Source organism: Bos grunniens, chromosome 14, assembly GCF_055505025.1.
Source record: "Bos grunniens cultivar Pamir isolate PY7600 chromosome 14, Bosgru_T2T1.0, whole genome shotgun sequence".
NCBI classification, from domain to species: Eukaryota; Metazoa; Chordata; class Mammalia; order Artiodactyla; family Bovidae; genus Bos; species Bos grunniens.
The window spans coordinates 590,186-611,657 of NC_141178.1; the positions used below are offsets into that span (position 1 = coordinate 590,186).

At 46.4% G+C, this 21,472-nt stretch overlaps 1 protein-coding gene across 6 annotated transcripts in view; it reads right to left on the bottom strand.

Annotated features, from left to right (window-relative positions):
• COL14A1 (collagen type XIV alpha 1 chain) overlaps positions 1-21,472 on the bottom strand; it is a 236,029-nt gene that overhangs the window by 31,592 nt on the left and 182,965 nt on the right. For 5 of the 6 annotated variants that reach the window (XR_015140401.1, XR_015140400.1, XM_086335693.1 and 2 more), the window contains exons 41-44: positions 16,753-16,806; positions 16,202-16,273; positions 1,829-1,864; positions 800-866 (exon numbers count right to left, since the gene is read on the bottom strand). Coding sequence is in view for 3 of the 6 variants with exons in the window: in XM_086335693.1 (XP_086191819.1) it covers positions 800-866; positions 1,829-1,864; positions 16,202-16,273; positions 16,753-16,806 (229 nt within the window). In the remaining 3 variants the exon portion in view is untranslated. Of the gene's footprint in view, positions 1-799; positions 867-1,828; positions 1,865-16,108; positions 16,274-16,752; positions 16,807-21,472 lie in introns of those variants that run through there. The other variant, XR_015140402.1, reaches the window with a different exon arrangement.

A 21,472-nucleotide genomic window follows, 5' to 3' on the forward strand; every position in this document is an offset into this window, starting at 1 on the left:
AATAATCCAAGACACAGGTTAGCTGCAGACGCATTCTACTTAATGTTCAGTTTCCCTTCTGTAATTAATTGTGGTTTCAGAGATTCTTATTTTGGTATTAAATTTAAGTAGTTTTACTTGTAAATATCTCACACACACTAGTGTACTATATAACATAAAACGCACTAAAGTTAAAATAGAGGGAGCATTTAAAATAGAGGGAAAGTTCAGGTTTAAGGTGAGGAAATGGGACAGGCGTGACGTAACGTGTGCTCCGGTGCAGTTTTCGGCGTGGACCCGAGGATCCCGTCAAATGCCACGTGAGGCCTGTACCCGCGTGTGCGTGTGCTTCTGTTTGTCTTTTATGGCATAAGTCTTACAGAGAAGGGCCTTGGGTTAACCAAAGAAAAGGATAAGAAAGAGAGATTGATTTAAGTCTGGAGATTGGGAGGCAGGTCTGCTGCCTCAGTTTGGCAGCTTTCAAGTCCTTAGCACTTGATGAAAAAGATTCATTTATTTGGAGAGATGAAGAAGAAATAGAAGATTTGATCTGGGAAGTCAAGTTAAACCTATACGGGCGAACAGGGAGCTTCCAGAGAAACAGCAGAGAGGAATCTGCGTCTGCATCATCGCTGTAGAAGGCCAGGGTAATCCGTAATGAGATTACATCTAAAGAGGTAGTGACCTCAGGTGGGTCAGTGATGGCCAGTTGTAAAGCCAGTGGGTATGCGCCAAGACAACGCTGAGTTTATACTTGTGCAAAAGGCGAACTTCCATTTGGCCGAGAAACAGCCAACATTGGTGACTACAGCGCACTTACTCTGGATGAGCTGCTCGCACACCTGGCGTGCCACCGCTCTCACCATGGCTTGAGACTGAAGGTCGCCCTGGAGGAGAGAAAAAGCAGACCCCTGACTACTGACCACGGCCCAGCCCGTGGCAGGACCTCCAGGAGGGAGCTGGGACTTGACCCACTGTTGCAATCGGGCCCTTCGCTGCCGAGCAACAGGCAGGATGGCCCACCGCGCACACGGGGAAGGTGGGAGCACCCCACACGCGCCCTGCGAGGCTCCTGAGAGCCCGCGTTAGACTAAGACGCTCAAGTACGCACTTCCGGTCCCAGATTCTAAAAAAATTTAAGTGTTTGAAACAAACCCATTAACTATATATTATTTAATGCCTTCTTTATCACTCTTTAGAGCTTATAAAATATGGCACTTTCTCAAGCAGTGGCTTATTGAATACTAATAGCAACCAGAGGAAAGATGCTAAATCCATTTATAGAGTTAAAAACTTACAAACCAAGTTTTCACCGAGGTCATCGGGTGAGCCCAAGGTCACCACTGCGTCTATCAGAAGAGACTGCACGATTATCTGAGCAGCCGCACAGTTTCTCAAAGGAGAGAAAAGGCCCCTGAAATAACCTGTTTTAGGTCTCACAGCCAGTGCTCTGACCCCGCACGTCATTGTTTTCCTGGGTGCAGATATCGGAAACACGCAAGCCGCGATTTACCGCTTGGCGTTTTGAGCAGAGCGTTTACTTCTCTGAAACCTTTCCCATCCTCTGTATAATGTCTTCATTAAATCCACTCTGTGAGTTAAATGAGTGACCCTCTCTGTTTCATCCCTAAACAAATGCTCCAGATCACCTAGCTGGACTAGCAGAGCTGCAACGAGAAGCCAGCTGGCCTGACCTCCAGCCCGGGGGGTGGATCCGCTAGAAAAGGTGCTCACAGTCGGGTGAGCGGGGGTGGTGGGGGCGGGCAGTGAAGCGATGACTGACCCGGACAGAGAACCGCCCTCCCTCGCCAGGCTCCCGGACAAAGCTGCGCAGCCAAGAGATACTCACCCTCTCTCCCCTCTCTCCCTTTGCTCCAGGGACACCCTGCAAAATAGTAAATTGTCGAGTTAGGATGCTGCACTCAGCCAAGCATAATGATGGCGCGTCTTTTCTGATTGTGCGACGAGGTTTTCCTTAGCGCTCGTCATTCTGCAGCGAGAGTAGACACGCAGCCACAGGAATAAACAAATAGCAGCCTGTCATCCCGCCAAGCAGCAACGTCTCTGTGTTGTGTTGTGTTTTCTTGTTGGTTATCCAGTTATTTAAATTTATTTATTTGTAATTGAAGGATAACTGCTTTATAATATTGTGCTGGTCTCTGCCATACATCAACATGAAGCGGCGAAGGTAGACATGTGTCCCCTCCCTCCTGAAGCGCCTCCCACCTCCCTCCCCATCCCAGCCCTCCAGGATTTACCGAACCGGGTTTGAGTTCCCTGGGTCACACAGCAACTTCCCACTGCGATCTGTTTAACACATGCTAGTGTAAGCGTCCGTGTGACTCTCTCCGTCTGCCCCGCTCTCTCCTCCCTTCCCGCCCCTTGTGTCCATCAGTCTCTTCTCTGCGTCCAGGCCTCCACTGTGGTCCCACAGACACTTTAAACATTTTACTCGCCCAGTCTCTGCATGCAAAGTCACAGTACGCGTGAACACAAAATTGGGGTCCTGCAGCAATACCGCCTTGTAATACAGTGTCACTGGATAAAACATTCACTCTTTTCACACGAAACGCCTCTCTCTCCTGATGCTGCGCAATCGATGTCACACATCTCTGCTGCGAAGAGACATGGTTTTCATTTTTGAAAGCGTATCTCTCACAGAAAGGAAAACATCTTCCAACCTCAGAGCTCAAGTGAAAGGTGGAATCTGTGAAATGCTAGCTCTTCACCCTGCTCTCCATTCGGGATTAACAGCACGTGAGGCCTTCTCCCCGATTCTCCCTGGTAATGTGAGCCTGTATTAACGCGAATTCCCAGCTGAACTATTGTTTTGTTTTGTGGCTTAGCTACTCTTTGACCCATAGGAAACCTTACCGTATCTGTAAAAACTTTTGCTGAAAAACAATGGCCTTTTTAAGTGTTTCTGCAATGAAAGTACATGTATAATGCAAAACACGTGTCTTCATTAGACTTTCTTCTTCTTGTTTCAACTCCAAGGCAGGGTAATAGATTTACTGAACAACACTTTTTATAACCTCTACCAGAAGGATAGTAAGTGCCATTTACAGATGGAATTTGTCACGCTGTCAGGCTGTTCCCAGTTGTTACTATAATCTCAACAGGTCTCAAATCAGTCTCTTTTCCAAAAATCTCTATTCAGTTAGTCATCCAAAATGAGAATTCCGTGTTCATTCCAGTGTGTGCAGGTAAACTGGCTTTCTGGAAAAATGAAACGCCCTCACCTGTACTGTCTGCGGCTGTCAGAGGTGTAAATACTTGGGCTGATTCAGGCGACAAACGCGCGTCTCCGTCTCCGAGGGTGGAGTTCCGGAGGGACGAGGCGCGCCACGCCCACCCCCTGAGCCGGCAGCCAGGCCCCGCCCCCGCCCGGTCCTCCTTCCTTCCCCTGCTTCCCGCACGCCTGTTCTCACACACTCACACGTTTTGTTTCGTGTTGCTCTTGGCCGTCCCCTGTGACACCTGAGAGCTTACTTCCCTGACCAGGGGCTGGATCCGAGCCCCTGCAGTGGGAGCTCGGGGTCTTCATCACTGGCCCACCGAGGAATGCCCCCCACACTTCGGCATCGCAGCTCCTCTCATACCCACCCCTCGGTTCCACTACCCAGCTGCAGCCCCAACCATCTCACGCCAGGGCATTCGCACCTGCCTTCAAGCCAGCTTCCCTAACGAAAGACCCTCCTCTTCAGTTCATCCTCTGCACAACCACGAGTCTCGTCCTCCCGATGCAGTTCAGGATGCAGTTCAGGAAGCTGAGCGACTTCGGACCGACAGCAGCCCTTCCTGTATTCAGAGCCACCCGGTGACTCTTAGACACCCATGTGACGAAGTCAGAGTCCTCGCTTTCAAAGACGTGTTACTGATGCGTGGCCTCAACTTCCACTATCATCTGCTTATCAAAAGTAAAACTTCCCATTCCCGCAGACCTGGTCTAGTCAGTATATCAGAACACTTGTGAGAAAGGTATGAAGAGAATATCTTATATATCAAGTATCAGCAATATTCTAATGCAATACTCAATTCAAATACCACCTATTTCATACTAAATCTTTATTATTGTATATATTTAACCATGTGTATGCTCAGTTGCTCAGTCATGTCAGACTCTTTGTGACCCTGTGGACTGTAGCCTGCCAGGCTCCTCTGTCCATGGACTTCTCCAGGCAAGAATACTGGAGTGGGTTGCCATTTCCTCCTCCAAGGGCTCTTCCTAACCTAGTGAAGTCTCCTATCTCTCCTGTTTGGCAGATGGGTTCTTTACCATACTGCCACCTGGGAGCCCCCATTTAACAATGTTAACACAAAGATTTCTCTTCTATGTAGATGGTAAGATCGCTAATGCTGGGGACCATAACTTATATTACTTTATATTTCCAAAACCACCTAGCCCGTTTTTTCCATAAAAGAGTCACTTGAATATTCAGCTAAGTGCAATATTAAATTAAAATATTTATTATACATCTAGGACTGCTGCCTACTTCATTTTCAAGCATTTGATGCAATACAAAACCAAAAATCAGCAAACAAAAATTAGCCTCTGTTCCTCATCTTTAATAAACCAAGAAATTGTTTGTAGATACTAGTGGTTTAAAACTCAAGCTGCTTTTACCACGTACCAGGTAAACATCTCAGCACATTAATTCATTTAAGCCATCTAACACCTGGTAAGGTGAACTCATTTAATCCCTGCAAGACTCCTGTAAGATAAGCTCATTTACTCTTTACAACAACCCTGTGAGATGCTACTTCCATTTTCTTGTTGCTCAGTCACTCAGTCGTGTCCGACTCTTTGCCGCCCCATGGACTGCAGCACGCCAGGCCTCCCTGTCCATCACCAGCTCCCGGAGCTTACTCAAACTCCTGTCCATTGAGTCTGTGATGCCATCCAGCCATCTCATCCTCTGTCATCCCCTTCTCCTCCTGCCTTCAATCCCTCCCAGCATCGGGGTCTTTTCCAATGAGTCAGGTCTTTGCATCAGGTGGCCAAAGTATTAGAGTTTCAGCTTCAACATCAATCCTTCCAATGAACACCCAGGACTGATCTCCTTTAGGATGGACTGGTTGGATCTCCTTGTAGTCCAAGGGACTCTCAAGAGTCTTCTCCAACACCACAGTTTCAAAACATCAATTCTTCAGCGCTCAACTTTCTTTAGAGTCCAACTCTCACATGCATACATGACCACTGGAAAAACCATAGCCTTGACTAGACGGACTTTATTGGCAAAGTAACGTCTCTGCTTTTTACATATAAGGAGAGTGATGCATTGAGAGGATAAATAAATCGCCCAAGGTCACACAATAAGAAATGGAAAATCTGGGACCAGAATCCATTCAGCTGGGCTCCAGAACCCTTGCCCTCCACAGTACACTCTACTGCTGCCAGGAAAGAGAGCACTGCTCAACACATTTGCTAGCCTGAATCTTCTACTTCAGTGTAGGTAATATTTTTCTTAATGCAGTAATTTAAAAAGCAACCAACATCTCCCAAATCTCACTCCAGTCACTCAGAATTAGTCTTTGAGTCATTTCTTAAAATCTATTTCATCTTGAATATTTTTTGTTTCTGAACCAACATATTCTTAATGTTTCCATTGCTAGCTATCATGTGTTAACTCTTCCTATTTGAAACTTGGACAGAGAAACGGCAGTGCAAGCCTGAGTGATAAGGTAAACGGATGGCATCAGGTGTCGGCGCCTCTGGTGTGCAGAGACTGATGCGTTTAATGAGGCCCGAAATTCCTCACACTCAGCCTCCCAATGCTTGTGACTAAGTAGCTGCAGGGCACAGCAAGGTGGTCTCCAGGAAACCACATATGTACACTTAGTGAACATATCTGAACGACAAGAAATTATTTTCTTATTCCAACTTCTCTGATGTCTTTCCTTTGATCTTTCGTTTTGCAAAATAAAAGAAAAACAAACTCAAAATTCCTGAGTGAATGAAGGTCCGTAACTCCACCAAAACAAGCTTTGATGGAAAACACACAGTCCCTGTAGATGTCGGCAAGAAAAAGTGGCATATTTTCCTTTGATTTCAGGAACACTTGAAATGCAAAGAAAAGAAAATACAGTAGCTACATTCATAGATTTATAGAATTTTAGTGCTGAAGGAAAGAAGAAAGATCTCATGGTCCAAGTCCCAAATATTAGGTGTTTGCTAACTAAAATCAAAACACCCCTAGCTCAGCTCTAAGAGTTGAGCTTCCATCAGTTCAGCTCAGTTCAGTCGCTCAGTCATGTCCGACTCTTTGTGATCCCATGAAACGCAGCACGCCAGGCCTCTCTGTCCATCACCAACTCCCGGAGTTCACTCAGACTCACGTCCATCGAGTCAGTGATGCCATCCAGCCATCTCATCCTCTGTCATCCCCTTCTCCTCCTGCTTCCAATCCCTCCCAGCATCAGAGTCTTTTCCAATGAGTCAACTCTTTGCATGAGGTGGCCAAAGTATTGGAGTTTCAGCTTTAGCATCATTCCTTCCAAAGAAATCCCAGGGCTGATCTCTTTCAGAATGGACTGGTTGGATCTCCTTGCAGTCCAAGGGATTCTCAAGAGTCTTCTCCAACACCACAGTTCAAAAGCATCAATTCTTCAGTGCTCAGCCTTCTTCACAGTCCAACTCTCACATCCATACATAACCACAGGAAAAACCATAGCCTTGACTAGATGGACCTTTGTTGGCAAAGTAATGTCTCTGCTTTTCAATATGCTATCTAGGTTGGTCATAACTTTTCTTCCATGGAGTAAGCGTCTTTTAATTTCATGGCTGCAGTCACCATCTGCAGTGATTTTGGAGTCCAAAAAAATAAATTCTGACACTGTTTCCCCATCTGTTTCCCATGAAGTGATGGGACCAGATGCCATGATGTTCATTTTCTGAATGTTGAGCTTTAAGCCAACTTTTTCACTCTCCTCTTTCACCTTCATCAAGAGGCTTTTTAGCTCCTCTTCACTTTCTGCCTTAAGGGTGGTGTCATCTGCATATCTGAGCTTCCATGCCTGACCCTTAGTCTGTAAAACTAATGTCCTCATACTCACCTGAGTACCAGCCTAACTAGAATGTAATCACACTTTTGCTCTTTGTTTTAACAAACGCTTATTAAGCAGGATAAGTCCCCTACGCACGAACCTTCAAGCTGTGAACTTGCAAAGATGCAGACCCGCGCTCCATCAGTGGCAGGTGTGGGTGGGGCACATGGCCCCCACCCACGCTGATGCCCTCAGCTCGCCCGTATCCCACCCTCCGGTCAGTACCCCCTCCTGCTCACTTGACGCCTGCCCCGTGTGCCAGCTGTTGTCCTGGATGACTGCACTTTGCCAGGAACTGTACTGCAAGATTAAACATGTTTTCTTTATTTATTGTGTTTTTCAGTACTGTTTGTGTGAGAAGTACTGTAAAGCTATCACAGTGCAGTAATCCTGCTGACTGTGCCAGGTGGGTACCTAGGCTGACTTTGCTGGGCTCATGAACAAACTGGATTTAGGGATGCACTCTCAGAATGGAACTCCTTTGTACGGAATGGACTTACTCTAGCCTTGGAGATGCTGAACTGGGATCTAGGAGTCAGAAAGAACATGAGTGTGGTTTAAAAAAAAATCTGCCCTCAAGAAACTCTCCCTTTTGTGGAGAGATGGACGTTGACAGTTGAAATGCAGTCTCCCACCCGAGGAGGTAAGGCTGGGAGGGGGACCTCATACCGGAAGAGCACAGTTTTAGAGAGAAACCATCAGGAGCTCCCCAGGGGGAGAAAGGAGAAGCAGCGACCCAGACAAACGGAAGCGCTCCCCGCAAGGCACGCACGGTGTCGAACGGTACGAGGAACACTGCGAGAGCTTTCAGTAAAGCGGTGACTCAGCTCCGAGCTGGGCGTCTGGGGAGCCGCGTTGCAGGGAAAGCAAGGATTCAAACGCAGGGCCACCTGCACCCGGCGGAACACAGGGGCCCCACCCACCGCTGCCAGGGGTCCAGTGAGGAGACTCCAGACAGGAAGTGACGCAACAGGAAGAGCTGCGCGACGAAGTTCTCTCGGCAACTGGAGGAAGGATCAGCCCAGCGGCAGAGTCAGGGGACCCGTTAGGGCGTCTGGGGACTATCTTTGAGAGAAACGAAGAGGGCTTGAGATTAGAGTTCTCAGAGCTGATCGTGACTGTGAAGTGGTGGCAGCAGTGATGAAGCGAGAGAGAGCTAAACAATACGAAAACGGACAGCACGGGGCTTGCCTGAGCTCGTCTTAGTTTCATTACAATCCCCCTCTGAAGGAGGCCACCCTCCTGTCTAAGTGGGGGCAGAGCACATCCATCTTTCAAGATCCACTGAAATGCTGCCTCCTCAGGAGCTGTTCTCCCCACCCCGCCACTCCAGGGACAGGGTAGATTCTGTATCCCTGCCTGTCTGTCTCCCTCAGTGGAAATTCATAACAACTTTCTGGCCTTTCCTGTAAGGCATTTCCCACTTTCCGCCTTTTGTTATATCCTCTTATATACTGAACAAAATTATCACCCTCTCTAGATTGTCCATGAATGTAAAAAAGCATCTTGGTCCTCTTTTGTGTCCCTCGTGGACACCTACCTGTCCTTCACATCTCTTGTCCACATCGTTCAGTTCAGTTGCTCAGTGGTGTCCGACTCCTTGTGACCCCATGAACCGCAGCACGCCAGGCCTCCCTGTCAATAACCAACTCCTGGAGCTTACTCAAACTCATATCCATTGAGTCAGTGATGCCATCCAACCACTTCATCCTCTGTCGCTCTCTTCTCCTCCTGCCCTCAATCTTTTCCAGCATCAGGGTCTTTTCAAATGAAATCAGCTCTTCGCATCAGGTGGCCAGAGTATTGGAGTTTCAGCTTTGACATCAGTCCTTCCAATGAACACCCAGGACTGATTTCCTTTAGGATGGACTGGTTGGATCTCCTTGCAGTCCAAGGGACTCTCAAGAGGCTTCAACACCACAGTTCAAAAGCATCAATTCTTCGGCACTCAGCTTTCTTCACAGTCCAACTCTGACATCCATACATGACTACTGAAAAAACTATAGCCTTGACTAGACGGACCTTTGTTGACAAAGTAATGTCTCTGCTTTTGAATATGCTATCTAGGTTGGTCATAACTTTCCTTCCAAGGAGTAAGCGTCTTGTAATTTCATGGTTGCAATCACCATCTGCAGTGATTTTTGAAGTCAGCCACTGTTTTCACTGTTTCCCCATCTATTTGCCATGAAGTGATGGGACCGGATGCCATGATCTTAGTTTTCTGAATGTTGAGCTTTAAGCCAACTTTTTCACTCTCTTCTTTCACTTTCATCAAGAAGCTCTTTAGTTCTTCTTCGCTTTCTGCCATAAGGGTGGTGTCATCCGCATATCTGAGGTTCTTGATATTTCTCCTGGCAATCTTGATTCCAGCTTGTGCTTCTTCCAGCCCAGCATTTCTCATGATGTACTCTGCATATGAGTTAAATAAGTAGGGTGACAATATACAGCCTTGACGTACTCTTTTTCTTATTTGGAACCAGGTTGTTGTTCCATGTCCAGTTCTAACTGTTGTTTTCTGACCTGTATACAGGTTTCTCAAGAGGCAGGTCAGGTGGTCTTGTATTCCCATCTCATTCAGAATTTTCCACAGTTTACTGTGATCCACACAGTCAAAGGCTTTGGCATCATCAATAAAGCAGAAATAGATGTTTTTCTGGAACTCTCTTTCATTTTCAATGATCCAGCATAGCTACTCAATAAAAATTTTTGAATGAATTAATTGGGAAACTGACATCCTGAGAAGGTAGGTAAAGAAGCTTATGCAGTGTGGCTCGCACAGCCAGGTAAGGTCATGTGAGGGTGGCATCTAGAACCCAGGTCTCCTGACTTCTGATGCAGAGCTCATGGTACAGTGTGACGCTGGCCCACCCACCAGTATTCACTTCCAGCTAAATTCAGGGCCCCTTCTTGCACAGGCTGTTCACTGTCTGCTCTCCTGCAGGGGAGGCACCTTGAGCTTAGGCCTCGGGTAGGAATTACAACAGCACCAGCAGCAATGCACGTTCTGCCCTGGGAAGTCCGCAGCTGAAGGCAGCATGAGTAGAAGCCAGCCTTTTCCTGGCACTGACTATAGGAAACAAATTATTTTCAGTGGGCAGTGTGTCTCTCCTGGTCTCTCCCTCCTGCCTTCCTAGACAGCCATCCACAGGAAATCAATCAAGGCTTCACTCCGTGAGGCGCAGCTCATCTGGCAGGAGGCAGGTACGTGGCTTCCCCCACCCAGCGTCCCAAGGAAACTCTGGGCTGGACGCTTCAGGGAGCCCCTGGCTTTGAGAAGACACCAGTGCTGCCTCTGATACAAATGCCACCATCAAGGGCCCTTTTCTGCTGATTTACAACAACTGAAGGGAATATCAAGAAGTGTTCTATTTCCAGGAAAAAATTACTGCTGTTTTTGAATTTATTTAAAGCCCATATTTAAAGTCTGCTCCAGAGCTACAAAAGGCCAGGTGGTTAGCAGGGTGGGGCCTTCCTTACTTTCTACATTTCAGGGTCACTCTGTCCCCTCACACACACCCACCGTCCTCTGCCAAGCACCCTCTAGGGCCTGTTCTTCTTTCCTATCCATCCCCCTAGGATTAGGATCAAGTCAACTTGGATTAAGGGACACTGCACAAATGCATTTGTTTATTCTCCAACCAAATTTAAACCAGTTTGGGGTTTTTTTTTGTTTGTTTGTTTCTGTTGCACCTCAAGATGTCTCAAAGCCTTTGACACCCTAAAATTTCTCATGACTTTCTGAGAAACAGATTTAATACGCTGTCTCTGACACTTTCTTACCCAGAACCCTTTGCTCTCTGAGCCCTGCAGACGTCTTCTGGAACTCCTGTTCCCCAAGCACATTAAGGGAAGTGAACTAAAGCGGAGATAACGAAAAAGGATATGTAAGGAGAAAGCACTCCAGTCTTCTTCTGTGTCCCATCACTAGCTTGACTTGAAAAGAGAAGGTCTAAAAAGGTTTTGAACAATGACAACGTAACTACATTCCAGTTGGAATAAGTGTACGGCTTTTTAGGATGACTGTTAAAGGGTGTATTAGCTAAACTCTGGAGGCATTTTCTGTGCTCCTGTCTGGTGTATGTTGGGTACCTGCACGTGTACCGTGTGACTGACAGCCTAGAACAGGACCCCGAGGACAAAACAACTTTATGGAAATGAGCTTTTAAGAATACAGAGTGACTACCTGGGTGGCTAGAGAGAGAGGGTTTCCTTCCGAATGAAAACCAGTGTTTCTGTTAGGTCTCGCTCAATGAGGAAGGCAGAAAAAGGCCCCTGAAGCGTCTATTTCCAATTCCTGGGGTCTGTGAACATGTTGTCAGTCGCTCAATCCTGTCCAGCTCTCTGTGACCCTCAAGGACTGGGGCCCGCCAGCCTCCCCTGTCCATGGGATTTCCCAGGCAAGAACACTGGAGTGGGCAGCCATTCCTGTCTCCAGGGGGTTCTTCCCATATTACTTTATGTGGCAAAAAGATTATGAAGTGTGACGTAGTAACCTTGAAGTAATCTGGGGAGATTACCGAGGATTACCCTGGTGGCCCAAACAGAATCACACAGGTCATTCAAAGTGAAGAAAGCTTCCAGGCTGTGTTCAGAGCAGATGTGGTCACAGGTAAACAGAGAGACGACATTGCTGACTTCAAAGTGGGCCACAAACCAAGGACAGCGGGAAGTCTTTAGAAGCTACAAAAGGCAAGGAAATAGATCCTCCCCTAGAACCTCCAGACAGGAAATGCTGACACCTTGATTTTAAAACCCACTGAGATGACGTCAGGCTTCTGACCTACAGAACTGTAAGACAAGAGATTTCTGTCGTTTTGAGGTTGTGGTAATTGGTATAGCAGGAGGCAGAAATCTAATTCATCAACTTCTACCCTCACCCTCCAGATTTCACTGTTCCATGAATTCTTAGCACGTCTGCAATGTACATACATGGACAGGTCTCAGTTGTTTTAGTCTATGGATACAGGTTCGGTGCCTCACACATCATATAGGAAGGCTAACACCTGCGCCAGAAGCAACAACTTCAGGTCGCAGAAGGTGCCAAGCGTGGCTTTGGAGGCTGTGGTGCAGCCACGTTATATTACAGACGAGGAGACAGGCCCACGAAGCTCATCTGCTTCTCCCCCAGCCTACCCCGACCTCTCCATCCATCCAACCTGAGAGATCAGAAGCACAAAAATGGGAGGTATTGGGTTGCCCAAAGAGCTCATTTAGGTTTTTCCATAAGATGTTATGGGAAAATAATTAGTTCCATTAATAAGTATTCAATTCAGTTCAGTTCAGTCGCTCAGTCGTGTCTGATTCTTTGCCATCCCATGGACTGCAGCACTCCAGGCCTCCCTGTCCATCACCAACTCCTGGATTTTACTGAAACTCATGTCCATCGAGTCGGTGATGGCATCCAACCACTTCATCCTTTGTCGTCCCCTTTTCCTCCTTGCCCTCAATCTTTCCCAGCATCAGGGTCTTTTCAAATGAGTCAGCTCTTCGCATGAGGTGGCCAAAGTATTGGAGTTTCAGGTCAGTTCTTCCAATGAACACTCAGGATTGATTTCCTTTAGGATGGACTGGTTGGATCTCCTTGCAGTCCAAGGGACTCTCAAGAGTCTTCTCCAACACCACAGTTCAAAACCATCAATTCTTCAGTTCTCAGCTTTCTTTATAGTCCAACTCTCACATCCATACACGACCACTGGAAAAACCATAGCCTTGACGAGATGGACACTTGTTGGCAAAGTAATGTCTTTGCGTTTGAATAGGCTATCTAGGTTGGTCATAACTCTCCTTCCAAGGAGTAAGTGTCTTTTAATTTCATGGCTGTAGTCACCATATGCAGTGATTTTGGAGCCCCCAAAAATAAAGTCAGCCACTGATTCCACTGTTTCCCCAACTATTTCCCATGAAGTGATGGGACCAGATGCCATGATCTTAGTTTTCTGAATGTTGAGCTTTAAGCCAACTTTTTCACTCTCTTCTTTCACTTTCATCAAGAGGCTCTTTAGTTCCTCTTTGCTTTCTGCCATAAGGGTGGTGTAATCTATATATCTGAGGTTATTGATATTTCTCCCTGCAATCTTGATTCCAGCTTGTGCTACCTCCAGCCCAGAGTTTCTCATGATATATTCTGCATATAAGTTAAATAAGCAGGGTGACAATATACAGCTTTGACATACTCCTTTTCCTATTTGGAACCAGTCTGTTGTTCCATGTCCAGTTCTAACTGTTGCTTCCTGACCTGCATACAGGTTTCTCAAGAGGCAGGTCAGGTAGTCTGGTATTCCCATCTCGTTCAGAATTTTCCACAGTTTATTGTGATACATACAGTCAAAGGTGTTGGCATCGTCGATAAAGCAGAAATAGATGTTTTTCTGGAACTCTCTTGCTTTTCAGTGATCCAGCGGATGTTGGCAATTTGATCTCTGGTTCCTCTGCCTTTTCTAAAACCAGCTTGAACATCTGGAAGTTCACGGTTCACGTACTGCTAAAGCCTGGCTTGGAGAATTTTGAGCATTCTTTTACTAGTGTGTGAGATGAGTGCAAATTGTGCGGTAGTTTGAGCATTCTTTGGCATTGCCTTTCTTTGGGAATGGAATGAAAACTGACTTTTTCCACTTCTGTGGCCACTGCTGAGGTTTCCATATTTGCTGGCATACTGAGTGCAGCACTTTCACAGCATCATCTTTTAGATTTGAAATAGCTCAGCTGGAATTCCATCACCTCCACTAGCTTCATTTGTAGTGATGCTTCCTAAGGCCCACTTGACTTTGCATTCCAGGATGTCTGGCTCTAGGTGAGTGATCACACCATCGTGATTATCTGGGTCATGAAGACCTTTTTGTGCAGTTCTTCTGTGTATTCTTGCCACCTCTTCTTAATATCTTCTGCTTCTATTAGGTCCATACCATTCCTGTCCTTTATCAAGCCCATCTTTGCATGAAATGTTCCCCTGGTATCTTGAATTTTCTTGCCTAGATCTCTAGTCTTCCCCATTCTATTATTTTCCTCTACTTCTTTGCATTGATCACTAAGGAAGGTTTTCTTATCTCTCTTTGCTATTTTTTGGAACTCTGTATTCAAATGGGTATATCTTTCCTTTTCCTCTTTGCTTTTTGCTTCTCTTCTTTCACAGCTATTTGTAAAGTCTCTCCAGACAGCCATTTTGCCTTTTTGCATTTCTTTTTCTTGAGGATGGTCTTGATTCCTGTCTCCTGTACAATGTCATGAACCTCCGTCCATAGTTCATCAGGAACTCTATCTATCAGATCTAGTCCCTTAAATCAATTTCTCACTTCCACTGTATAATCGTAAGGGATTTGATTTAGGTCATACCTGAATGGTTTAGTGGTTTTCCCTACTTTCTTCAATCTAAGTCTGAATTTGGCAATAAGGAGTTTATGATCTGAGCCACAGTCAGCTCCTGGTCTTGTTTTGGCTGACTGTATAGAGCTTCTCCATCTTTGGCTGCAAAGAATACAATCAATCTGATTTCAGTACTGACCATCTGGTGGTGTCCATGTATAAAATCTTCTCTTGTGTTGTTGGAAGAGGGTGTTTGGTATGACCAGTGTGTTATCTTAGCAAAACTCTGTTAGCCATTGCCCTGCTTCATTCTGTGCTCCAAGGCCAAATTTGCCTGTTATTCCAGGTGTTTCTTAACTTCCTACTTTTGCATTCCAGTCCCCTATAGTGAAAAGGACATCTTTTTTGGGTGTTAGTTCTAAAAGGTCTTGTAGGTCTTCATAGAACCGTTCAACTTCCGCTTCTTCAGCATTACTGGTTGGGGCATAGACTTGATTACTGTGATTACTGTGATTACTGTGATTACTGTGATATTGAATGGTTTGCCTTGGAAACGAACAGAGATCATTCTGTCATTTTTGAGATTGCATCCAAGTACTGCATTTCAGACTCTTTTGTTGACTATGATGGCCACTCCATTTCTTCTAAGGGATTCTTGTCCACAGTAGTAGATATAATGGTCATCTGAGTTAAATTCACCCATTCCAGCCCATTTTAGTTTGCTGATTCCTAGAATGTCGACGTTCACTCTTGCCATCTCCTGTTTGACCACTTCCAATTTGCCTTGATTCATGGACCTGACATTCCAGGTTCCTATGCAATATTGCTCTTTCCAGCATCGGACCTTGCTTCTATCACCAGTCACATCCACAGCTTGGTGTTGTTTTTGCTTTGGCTCCATCCCTTCATTCTTTCCGGGGTTATTTCTCCACTGATCTACAGTAGCATGTTGGGCACCTACCGACCTGGGGAGTTCATCTTTCAGTGTCCTATCTTTTTGCCTTTTCATACTGTTCATGGGGTTCTCAAGGCAAGAATACTATATAATTAATTTAATTAGAATTTGTGTATAATATAATTATATTATAAATACATTGTATAGATATATGATAAAATATAATTGATATTAATAAAACAATTGATAATATTTAAAATTAATATCAATCATTTAATTAACATATTGTTTAATGGTATTTTATTATATAATTGATTGTATTACTTAGTTATTTTATAATTATTAGTTTTTTATAGTTAATAATTATAATAGTTATTATTACAACTAGTAATTAAATAATTTGTTTCATTCCCTGAGCTTTCATTTACACCGCTGTTCACTTACATGTTCAGGTCTGTTGCTCAGTCGTATCCGACTGTCCGTGACCCCACGAATCGCAGCACGCCAGGCCTCCCTGTCCATCTTATGTGTTAGTGTGTGTTTTAAGGCAAAATTCTGCCTTTCTCATACAACTTAGGGAAGAAAAACCTATTCCCATCCTTATTAATCCTTGACTTTGTCCAGACTTAAATTTTTTGCTCAGAAGACAGGCCTAATTAATAGACATCATTGTACCTAACCTTTGAAAAGATGCATTGAGTTAACTTAGCCAAAAACAGAATAACAAACAATGTAAATATATATAAGCGAAAGTGTAGCTGCAGATCATTCCCTGTTGGGACCATTTGTCTTTAGCCCTGATATACGCACAGTCTCATCTTAATCTTTATCCTAGGAGAGTCTCTGTTTTCCTCACAGATTCCCCGAGAGTCCAATACCGGAAACACATTTTGACACAAGAGACGCTGTCAATTTAAACACAAAAATAAGCCAGAAGGATGCCTGGGCAGCTGTCCTGACTGGCTGCGGCCACATACTCACAGGCGGTCCGAGGGCACCTTGGGGTCCCATGCTTCCTGTGACCCCGGGGACTCCAGGGGCTCCGGGAATGCCCTAGTGGACAGGAAAATGGAGCAAAGGTAAAGACGGGCGTTCCCAACAAAACAGCTCTCCAGAAGGGGCAGCAAACACCGCCTCCCACCCCTGCCGCCCCGCCACCTTCCTGAAGCCAGCTTCAGGACTCACTGCTTATTCCTATTTCCAACTACCACAGAATTAAGGAAGACTCTTTTTGGAAAAGTCCCCACTGTGTTGGTTAGATGTAGTTCTTTCGAATTCAAGCCTTACCTGTGTCTAGTAAAAAAGAAATCAGTGCAGGTGATCTTATGGCAAAGCGGCTCAAAGGTGCAGTAATCAAGCCCCCGGACACATTCCTTTAGAGGATGCTTAGGAAGGGTGCTGACCCAGAGGCTGAGCCACCACACTGCAGCAAAGACGGCTGCAAAGCGAAGGCCTGGCAGCAGAAAAGCTCTCACGAGAAGCGAGTGGCGTTGAAGCAGCGTCGCGCCCCAGGAGTTCCTGGAAATACTTACAATTGGCCCTGGTGGGCCCGGAGGGCCGGAGGATCCATCCTTTCCAGGAAAGCCCTGGGGGAAGAAAAACATGGCATGTCAGCTCTGCAGCTGCTTTATATGGCTTTCAGAAAAGCTGCATTTAATCCCGTTTCATATTTGGGGCAGCAAGTCCTGTCATTTGCTCCAAACTTCCAAGGATTCACTGCTTTTAAACCCTTCATGGGAACTGTTCTTGGCAAAGACTTTTGTGTCTGTTGGCTCTATGAAATCGCCCAATGGGAGAATGTTAGGTGTAAGAAATGCCACAGGAACTTATTTTCAGAAAGTGGTTTTTTTATTATTATTAAATTAAACATAACTAGTGAGAAGGGGGATCAATTCTGGTCATTAACGACCAGACACAAAGACAAATTAGTGTCTTTCAGGACCTAAGAGTTTGGGGACAGGGAACCCCTATCTCAGGAATCTAGTAGTGTATTACAGATTAGGAGTACTGCAGTATCGGGCTCCCTTTTAGCTCAGACAGTAAAGAATCTGCCTGCAATGCTGGAGACCCAGGTTCCATCCCTGGGTCAGGAAGATCCTCTGGAGAAGGGAATGCAACCCACTCCATCACTCTTGCCTAGAGAATCCATGAACAGAGCAGCCTCGAAGGTTATAGTCCATGGGGTCGCAAAGAGTTGGACACAACTGAGCAACTAACACACACATGCACACACACACACACACACCCGCATACACACTACAATATCTGTGACTCTGGAGCTCTTCAAGGACTGCCTGGGGGTGGATCGGGGGTCTTCCTGCAGTGATACAGTTTCGACTGCCGGGCAAGTTTGCTGAATGCAAGTCCACGTGAATACACATCTGCTTCTCATTACATGACGGAACAGTTAAAGACAGAAAGCAAACGATGCTCTTTAAAAATTATCTTCTCCAATCACTGAATGTGTGTGTTATTTTTATGTGAATGTTAAAAAAAAAAGCACATCTGGAGTGACCTACTATCAGATGGCTGTGGTTCTTAGCTGCGGGTGTGGGTCTTTCCAGTGTAATTAAAAACATGAGAGAGGATCTTTGATCTCAACTTTATGATAAATTCACAAAGTTTGTTCAAGACATTATCTTCTACTACATGGAGAAATGGACTTCTCCTCTTGGGATCTGTCCCCTCCTAGAATAATCCATTCTTGTGCTAAGTCGCTTCAGTCCTGTCCAGCTCTTTACGACCTTATGGACTGTAGCCCACCAGGCTCCTCTGTCCATAGGACCCTCCAGGCAAGAACACGGGAGCAAGCTGCCATGCCCTTCTCCAGGGATCTTCCTGACCCAGGGATCGAACCTGGGTCTCTTAGTCTCCTGCGTTGGGCGGGCAGGCTCTTCACCTCTAGCACCACCTGGGATCCATTCTCAGATCAGTTGAAACCAACATCCACCAGCGTCCGTGCTGCCTCTCCCAACTCCCTTTCTGAAGCGCACCACTTTCCCAGTGAGCCTTCCCCATTCTTCCTGCGTGTGAAAGCCCTTCTCCTTGGTGGCCCCCTTTCACTCTCTCTCCTTGTCTCCAGGAATCAAATAAAAGAGGGTAAAAACGAGGCTGGACGAAAGGAAATGGTGTGAGTTGGGAGAAAGACACGAAATGGGAAGGGTGTGTGTCGGAAGAGCGATGGTCTGTGGGCCATCCTGTTCCCAGGTTCAAATACCAGCAAGTCTCAGAGCCAGATGAGGCAGAGGCTGCAGACCCCACGGGCCTCGTGGTTTGCCTTTCCCGCCTGAGCACGCTGTGCGCTTCCATCTTCCAGCCTCTTGTTCAGCAATTCCATGGGAAGCCAGGGGCTGAGCTCTGGCCAGTGGAGAGGGGCCAGTTCCAGCTCTGGCCCATAAGAATTTCTGGGGGGTAATCCTCCACCTTCTTGTCCCTTCTGTAACAGCTTCAGGGCCCACGTGTTGAGGATCAGTGTCTCAAGATGGCAAGACCTTGAGTTCCTAAATGACTCTACAGATCAGAGACTAACTACCCAGCTCCTCTACCCATTCTGTGGACAGTGCTGGGCTGCGACCAACAATAGGCTTCATTTCATTTATTATGTTTTCATTGTTTTAAACCACTGAGATTTTAGGATTTTTGTTCATAACATTCGAGCTAGTGGGTTTTTTCACTGCTACCTCTATTCAGTCACTTCAGTTATTCACTCAAAAATATTATTAAGTCATAAAGCTGCAGGGGTAGGCCCTGATATAGATTAGATTACACAAACCCGCACACACATCCTTCCTTGGATTTGCTAGCTAAACAACAAATATTAATACTGACATAGGTTGAAAGATATTATTTTACGTGGAGTTTAAATATAGCATGTCCAGGAAGAGGGTATAAAAAATCAGAACATGTAAGAGAAAACCAGAACCTTATAACTCCTTCAGCCCAACTGCTTCATATTATAGGTGAGAAAATTTGGGATCAAAAGAGATTAGGAGCCTTTACCATTAAAAAAATTTTTTTATATCTACTAGTATTTCCTATATGAAGTTCACATAACAAAACCAGGGACTCTGAGGACATACTCAATAATTTAAGAAGGCATTTGAAAAGAACTTCGTTTGCTTCCTGCCTTAAAACTCTCCCAGCGCTGGAGGGGAAGCGAGCACACTCCCGTGTGTGAGGCCACACGTGATACGCGGCCAACGCCACTGCCCAGCAGGCAGGAGTTCAGCCTGGCTTCCCGGACTCTCTTCCAGGCTGTGTCCAGAGGCAAAATTCTCAAAAACAAGCAAGGGCGATGTTATGCAGAGGGAGCAAGCCAAGGCGTATTTTCTGAAAAGACAGTGCACTATTCCAGGGAGGATCTGCAGGAAAAAGCGCATCAGCTCCTCCCTCTCAATCACGGGGAAGGGGCTCACGAAGCAGCGCTCCGTCAGGACTCTCCTCCACTCGATCACCCGAAGGACGCTACCGAGAACAGTGTTCAATGTGCTCGATTTACAGACAGCTGGTGCCTATCATGTGGGAGGAGAGAGGATGGAATGTCGTTAGGCAGAACTAAATTTGGCAAGAGGCTGTTGCTCCCGTGTGGTCGCATCCAAAGAGGAGACTGCATGTTGGTTCACTCTGCGTTCTCGGGGTGCCCAACCTCCAGGAGCCTGCTGATCTGAGGTGGAGCTGATGTAGTAACAGGAATACACTGAACAATGAATGTCATGAGCTTGAATCATCCCCAAACCATCCCCCACCGCTGGTTCGTGGAAAAACTGTCTTCCACGAAGCTGATCTCTGGTGCCAAAAAGGTGGGGGACCACTGCTCTTCCTAAAGGGCCCCTCGGAAGCTGTTGGTGTCCAGTCCCTCAGTCGTGTCCGATTCTTTGCCACCCCATGGACTGCAGCACGCCAGGCCTCCCTGTCCATCACCAACTCCCGGAGTTCACCCAAACTCATGTCCATTGAGTCGGTGATGCCATCCAGCCATCTCATCGGAAACTGAGATTTCTTTTTTTTCTTCTTTGAGGGAAGAAATTATGTCTTATTCACTGTTCTATTCCTAATACCTCCCTAGCACATGGTTGGCACCAAATACATACTAAAAAAAAAAATTAAAGTGGAATAAAAATGATACTCCTAGAAGAAGTGCTCTGATAATCGAGTAAATAAATATTAATTGCAGGTATAATTAGCCCAGAAATGCATGGGGGTGGGGAGACATGCCGATCTTTTCCGGCTTTGCTCTTGAACCCTCACGAGCCTGGAGGAAAGGGGTCGGGAGTTCTCCAGCCCCAGAAGCTGAAATTGCATTTCAGTGACTACCTGAGGGGGGGTTTCCTAGAAGCAGACCGGGCTTTTGCGCCTTTGATTTATAGAGGGAGGGGGCTTCCCCGGTGGTCCAGTCACCTGCCAATGCAGGGGACATGGGTTCGATTCCGAGTGCCACCACGATGGAGCCTGTGCTCTGGAGCCTGTGCACTGCAACGAGGGCAGCCCGCTTGCCACACCTAGAGCCAGCCCCACGGCCACGAGGTCCCCGTGCGGCCAGACAGAGATGAAGGCGCAGTTTAATATGCTTTACAGAGGGAGTGTTCTAGGAGAAACCTTTCAGGTAGTGAGGGAGGCAGGAGAGGGCAGGCACAGGGGTTAGGTCAGGACTGGGTTTCGCTGAGGTCTGCTCTCGTCGGGGAGCTCTGCAAGGTGGGTGGCGCCTCAGGGTTAGCCAGTCAGTCATCGGCTGGGTTTCCGGGTGGCTCTAGTAATAAGGAACCTGCCTGCCAATGCAGGAGACACAAGAGCCGTGGGTTCGATCCCTGGGCAGAAAGATCGCCTGGAGAAGGGGATGGCAACCCACTCCAATATTCTTGCCTGGAGAATCCCATGGACAGAGGAGCCTGGTGGGCTGCAGTCCATGGGCTTGCAAACAGTCAGACATGACTGAGGGACTTAGCATGCACACATGCACGGAGCCAAGGTGGCATTTCCAAGGGTAGTTCTCTACAGTAGAGGTAACTGAGCTGTTAGCAGCCAGGGCATGGAGGGCACGGGCCAGGGTCAAGGAGCATCCGTTCCACGCATTTCACTCTAGCACCTTCTTTTGTTATTGGAGTGTAGTTGCTTTACAATGGTGTTAGTTTCTGCAGCAAAACGAGTCAGCTGCGTGTGTGTGTGAGTGTGCGTGTGTGTGTGAGTGTGCGTGTGAGTGTGCATGTGTGCGTGAGTGTGTGTGTGGGAGTGTGCGTGTGTGTGGGAGTGTGTGTG